The sequence below is a fragment of the Microtus ochrogaster genome, unplaced genomic scaffold (genome assembly GCF_000317375.1).
Source record: "Microtus ochrogaster isolate Prairie Vole_2 unplaced genomic scaffold, MicOch1.0 UNK1, whole genome shotgun sequence".
Taxonomy (NCBI): domain Eukaryota; kingdom Metazoa; phylum Chordata; class Mammalia; order Rodentia; family Cricetidae; genus Microtus; species Microtus ochrogaster.
In genome coordinates, this window is record NW_004949099.1 from 36535542 (window position 1) to 36542028 (window position 6487).

Here is a 6487-nt window from a genome sequence, read left to right on the forward strand (position 1 = left end):
TTTGGAGCCTGTCCTGGAACTAGCTCTGTAGACCAGGCTGGTCTCGAACTCAGAGATCTGCCTGCCTCTGCCTCCTGAGTGCTGGGATTAAAGGCGTGCTCCACCATCGCCTGGCTGAGACAGGGCTTCTTTTTGTAGCTCTGGTTGTCCTAGAACTAGCTCTGTGGAGCAGGCTGGTCTCGAACTCACAGAGCTTCCCCCACCTCTGCTTCCCACAGTGCTGGGATTAAAGGTGCCCAGCTCTAAAAACCTACATTCTCAAGGCCATTCCCAGGCCAGCTCAGCTCACAGCAGGTATACATTAAATGCTTCAGAAACAAACGCGTAGCCACGTCTTCTCTTCATCTGCCGTGTAACTAACTATACCCTTGGTCTTCAGTGGTGGGTCACGCCTATAATCTCAGCACTTGGGAACCTGAAGCAGGAGGATTGCTGAAGTTTGTGACCAGCCTGGACTGCATAGTTTGTTACAGATCGAAGTAGTGTCCCAAAAACAAAGAAAGAAAAGAAAAAACAGTAACTAGGAAGGAAGCTAGCTGCGCAGGTGAATGCCAAGGTGGAGGCTCAGGAATGTGCTGGCTCAGCCAGCCACCTCCTATTTTGAATAAGAATCAAGTAGGGGAGTGAAGGGCAGACAGCCTTGGCCTGGAAGAATCTACTTTCAAAACAGGTGGCTAGTGTAATTCCGTAGGGGGTGAGTTTGAGAAACTGTGAGACGGTAGCCACTCTGGCTTTCATACAAAGAGTGTGATTGTGGCTCAAGTTAATATCATTGGTATGTTAAAAAAAAATCAAAAAAATAAAATTGAATGCTTTAATGCCAGCAGCACTGGGGGAGGCAGAGGCAGGCAGATCTCTTTTGAGTTTAAGGCCATGTTCTACAGAGTTCCAGAACAGCCGTGGCTACACAGACAATCCCCCTTTATCCCCCCCAGTCAGGGTTTCTCTGTAGAGCGTTGACTATCCTAGACCTCTCTCCGCAGACTGGCCTCAAACTCAGAGATCTGCCCGCTTCTGTTTGCTGAGTGCTGGATTTAAGGCTTTTGCCACCATCACCGGGCTGAAAAACCCTGTCCTGAAGAAACCAAAAATAAACAAGTAAATAATTAAAGACCAAGTGACTTGCTGGCTTTTAATCCCAACACTCAGTACTTGGGAAGCAGAGGCAGGTGGAGTTTGCTAAGGTCTACATAGCAAGTTCCAGGACAGTCAGAGCTACACAAAAAAGACCTTGCCTCAAAATTAATTAAAAGCAAGACATGCCATTTGCATCCAAGGAAAGTAACAGAGAGGGCTAGAAAGATGGCTGAGTGGTTGAGAGGACCAGAACTCGGTTCACAGCAACCACGCTATTGGGCGGCTCCCAACCTCCTGAAACTTCAGCTCCAGGGGATCCGACCCCCGCAGGACTCTCTGAGAGGCTTGCACAAACACATTTTTAGAGAGGTGAGAGAGAGGGAGAACGGAGATGTTGGGGGAGGGGGGGGTCGGCCTACCTTGCATTCAGACACCCCCCCCCCCCAACAGTGTGTTAAACTCTGCTAAGGGCTCAGCGGTGGTTAGAGCAGCGTGGAGGTGGAGAAGCCCCGGGTGACAAGAACACGCACCTTCCCCGGGGTTGATCTTAAAACTGAGACCGAATATTGAAGATCCTAGCTCAGACTCCTATCAGCCAAGGTGCCCAATTCGTCCCCTCTTTCTTTCTCCACAGCACCCACTTGAGATTTTTCCCTGATAAACACTAGGGTCCCTTACCCTGGTCTGGGAGAAGCCGAAGCAGGTTCCCACGGACACCCAGCTCCTTCACGTAGCATAAATCCTGCGAGGCCCCACCAGCTTCTCGAGCCTGGAAGATCTTCCTTAAGAAGTGAGGCACAGGTTGGAACCTGCGAGGTGAAGACGTTTTCTCCAAGTCCAGAAACTGCAAAAAGTCATGTTCTTGAAACTTGGATGTCTGGCCCGGTGCCAGACACAACAGGAGGAAGCCGAGAGTCGAAAGCCTCAGGGAAGGCAGCATGGCCGACTGGGTGGTGCGGCGCAACCCCTGGGGAGCTTGGCTCGGTGGTCCAGCCTCCCCTGCGCTTGTCAGCTTGGGAGGTAATTAAGTGTGAATTGCTCTCTTCCCACCTCCTAGGAGGCAATTGGACGTGAAAAGACCGACTGTGGCTAGTATTCCCCCTCCCTCTTTTGCTCTACCCTGGGGGGGGGAGGGGGGTCAAATCGTACCAGTGGGGTCTGTCCGCAATGGACAGGGTAGGTGGGAAAGGAGACACACTCGCTCAACACACAGACATTAATTTGTCTGTGATGCGCAAGGGAGCATGGCAGAGAATAACTTATTATATTGTTGTTTTTATTAAATATATGTATATACTTTTTGAAATGGGATCTCATGTATCCTAGGCTGACCTTCAATCTTTTTTCTCTTTTAACATTACATCTGTTTGCTTGTTTGTTTATTGCGCACGTGAGTGGGGTTTGTGCGCCGCAGTACAGGTGTGGAGCTCAAAGGGTTACTCTCGGGAGTTGGTCTCTCCTTCCATGGGGGTCCGTGGAATCGAGCTCAGGTTATCAGGCTTGGTGGCAAGCACCTTGACCCACTGAGTCATCTTGCCGGCTCGATTTTGAGCTTCTGATCTAGCCTACATATTACTCCCAGTGCTGGGATTACAGGCTCCTGCCACCAGAACTAGTTGATAAAATGCATGGTATGGGATCCAGGACGAGCCAGGTAGTGGTGGTGCTCACCTTTAATCCCAGCACTGGGGAGGCAGAAGCAGACAGATCTCTGTGAGTTCGAGGCCAGCCTGAACTACAAAGAGGGTTCAGGACAGTCAGAGCTGTTATACAAACCCTGTCTGTTGGGGGATGGGGTGGAGGAATACAGGGTCAAGCAGACTGCCTATTAAACTGCATCCCTGGCCCTATAATCCATCCTTTCTTCCTTCCTTCCTTCCTTCCTTCCTTCCTTCCTTCCTTCCTAAAAAAGAAATGAGTTCTTGTAGGGGGTAATTACAGACCTGTAATCTCAATACTCAAGAAGTGGAGATAGAAAAGTCAAAATACAAGACCAGCTTCAGTTATATAGGAAGTTAGAGGCCATGAGTTACATGAGACCTGTTTCAGAGAGATGGGTATGTGTGTGTGTCCTTATTATCTTTTTCAGGGGAGTCATAAAATCCTCGGTTCAGGTAATCCTCCTGCCTCAACCTCACAGAAGAGCTGTGGCTAAGCTATAAATGTGTTGTCATGCTCAGTTCATTTCAATTCTCAGAGTTTGGGCTGGAGGGGTAGCTCGGGGCTTCGCAGCACTTGCTACCCTTCCAGAGGACCCAAGTTTGATTCCTAGAACCCATATCTGGTGGCTCACAACTGTCTGTGACTCCAGCTCCAGGGGTCCTGACACCTCTGGCCACAGCAGACACCTGCACTCATGTACATAATTTAAAACAATAAAAATAAATCTTAAAAGTGAAGTTTTCTAACTTTATAGCTCATGGTCTAATGGCACAACACTAGCTGGGAGTGTTGCTCAGCAGTCAACACTCAAGACCCTGCTTTTCAACCCCAATGCTGCAAAAAAAAAAAATGTTCCTCATTAAGAAAAATGTTAGGCCGGGCAGTGGTGGCACACGCCTTTAATCCCAGCACTCAGGAGGCAGAGGAAGGTGAATCTCTGTGAGTTTGAGGCCAGCCTGGTTTACAAGAGCTAGTTCCAGAACAGGAACCAAAAACCACAGAGAAACCCCGTCTCAAAAACAAAAAAGAAAGAGAGAAAAATGTTAGTAATTCCCATTCATCTATAATGATATCTGGCGCCCTCTTCTGGCTGCAGGAAAACATGCAACTAGAACGAACACTGAATACATAATAAATAAACAAATCTTTGAAAAATGAAAACCTTTTAAAAACAAAGAAAAGAAAAATGTTAGCCAGGCAGTGGTGGCATATGCCTTTAATCCTAGCACTCAGGAGGCAGGGGCAGGTAAGTCTCTGTGAGTTCGAGACCAGCCTGGTCTACAAGAGCTAGTTCCAGGACAGGCTCCAAAGCTACAGAGAAACCCTGTCTGGAAAAACCAAAAAAGAAAAATGTTTTTTGAGGCAGGGTGTGCACCACTAACACCTGACTAAATGTTTTTAGGGGGCTGGAGAGATGGCTCAGTGGTTAAGAGCACTGACTGTTCTTCCAAAAGTCCTGAGTTCAATTCCCAGCAATCACATGGTGGTTCACAACCACCTATAATGAGATCTGGTGCCCTCTTCTGGCCTACAGGCAGGATACTGTGTAAATAAATAAATAAATCTTTTTTTAAAAAAATGTTTTTAACCAGGCATAGCGATACACACACCTGTAATCCCAGCTGCTCAGGAGGCTGGGATGGGATCAGAAGTTTAGAGTGTATTTCATCTCAATGAATGCTGTCTCAACTGAAAAGAAAACCAGTACATTTGCCATGGGAATGTTTTGAGGGGCTGAGTCCTGTCTCCTGGTGAGAACGCAGACGCTGTCGATCATGGGGTGGCGGGAGGGGTGGCTGCGGGGTGGGGGGTCAGCAAACTCACACACTGCATTTCAGAGAGGAGCTCTGTGTGGAGAAGCACAGAATTCTTGACAAAGTGAAAGGGAAGTGTGGACCCAGAAGTGGGACCGAGTACGGCTGCCGCCCCCACGCCTGCCATCCAGACACTTGGGGGGCAAACAAGCAGGTGAACCCGAGTTCTAGGTTGTCCTCTGCTACCTAGCAAGTCCCAGGTTGGGTTTTTGTTGTTGTTGTTGTTGTTTTATTTTAGTTTGGTTTGGGGGTTTTCTGTTTTCCGTTTTGTTTTGTTTGTATGTTTGAGACAGGCTCTCACTATGTAGCTTTGGCTGACCTGGAACTTTTTTTGATTTGTTTTATGTATGGAAGTGTTTTTGCCTGCCTGTGCGTCTGTGTACGGTCAGAGGAAGGCATCGGATCCTCTAGAACTGGAGTTATATATGGTTGTGAGCTGCCATGTGGGTGCTGGGAACCAAATGGGGTTTTCTACAATAAGTACTCTTAACCTGAGCTGTTGGGAGCTGTGAACCCTCCAGATCCTGAATTTCTGGTAAACAACTTGTAATGCTTGCAGCTGCTCTGAGCAGGAGACACTCAGGAGTTCTGATGGCAGGGGAGTGATTTCTGGTGGGTTTGGCTGAGGTGTGCCTATCCCTATATAAGCTGCCCCTGGACACAATAAAGGGGGCATTCTTGGGGCATTCTGGCAACAAGGATGACCTGTGTTCCTGTCTGTGAGTCTTTGTGTGTTTCAATCTCCAGCCCCTTGCCCGGCTCACGGACTGTATGGTAGTGCAGACAGGTGTGGTGCGCTACACTGAGCCATCTCCCGGCACCTTTCTGGAACTTTTGGTGTAGCCCAGGCTAGCTCCTGACTTATGGTGATGCTTTCTGTCTGCCTTCCAGGTCCTGGGATTACCAAAGCACTCTGTCACCCCAGGGAATTTCTGTCTTTGATTCCCCGCCACTCCCCCACCAACAAATGACTAAAAAGACTTCCGATCCTGTTGAAAATCTAACTCATTGCCCAGCAAAATCCCAGCAAAATTCTTCAAAGACCTGAAAGAACAGTACTCAACTTTATTTGGAAAAGCAAAAAAAAAAAAAAACAAACAAAACAAACAAACAAACCCAGGATAGCCAAAACAATCCTGGGCAATAAAAGAACTTCTGGAAGCATCACAGTCCCTGATTTCAAACTCTACTACATAGCTACAGTACTGAAAACAGCCTGGTACTGGCATAAGAACATAAAGGAGGACCAATGGAACCGAATAGAAGACCCAAGTATCAATCCACACATCTTCGAACACTTAATATTTGATAAGAAGCAAAAAATATCAAATGGAAAAAAGAAAGCATATTTAACAAGTGGTGCTGGCATAACTGGATATCAACATGTAGAAAAATGAAAATAGGCCTGTATCTATCACCATGCACAAAACTCAAGTCCAAATGTATCAAAGACCTCAAAATAAAGCCAGCCACACTGAACCTCATAGAAGAGAAAGTGGAAAGTACATTTGAACGCATTGGCACAGGGAACCACTTCCTAAATATAACCCCAGCAACACAGACACTGAGAGAAACAATTAATAAATGGGATCTCCTGAAACTGAAAAGCTGCTGTAAAGCAAAGAACACGGCCAACAAGAAAAAACAACAGCCTACAGAATGGGAAAAGATCTTCACTAACCCCACATCAGACAGAGGTCTGATCTTGGAAATATAAAAAGAACTCAAGAAATTGGACACCAAAAGATCACATAATCCAATAAAAAAAATGGAGCACAGACCTAAACAGAGAACGCTCAACAGAGGAATCTAAAATGGCTGAAAGACGCTTAAGGAAATGTTCAATATCCTTAGTCATCAGAGAAATGCAAATCAAAACAACTCTGAGATTCCATCTTACACCTGTAAGAATGGCCAAGATCAAAAACACTGAT

General features: G+C 46.8%; 1 protein-coding gene across 1 annotated transcript in view; it reads right to left on the reverse strand.

Moving 5' to 3' along the window:
* The window catches only part of Gdf3 (growth differentiation factor 3), a 4333-nt gene extending 2316 nt beyond the window's left edge, over positions 1–2017 (reverse strand). The window contains exon 1 of the mRNA XM_005365169.1: positions 1756–2017. Within this exon, the coding sequence (XP_005365226.1) occupies positions 1756–2017 (262 nt within the window). The remainder of the gene's footprint in view (positions 1–1755) is intronic.
* Positions 2018–6487: the final 4470 nt, after the last annotated feature.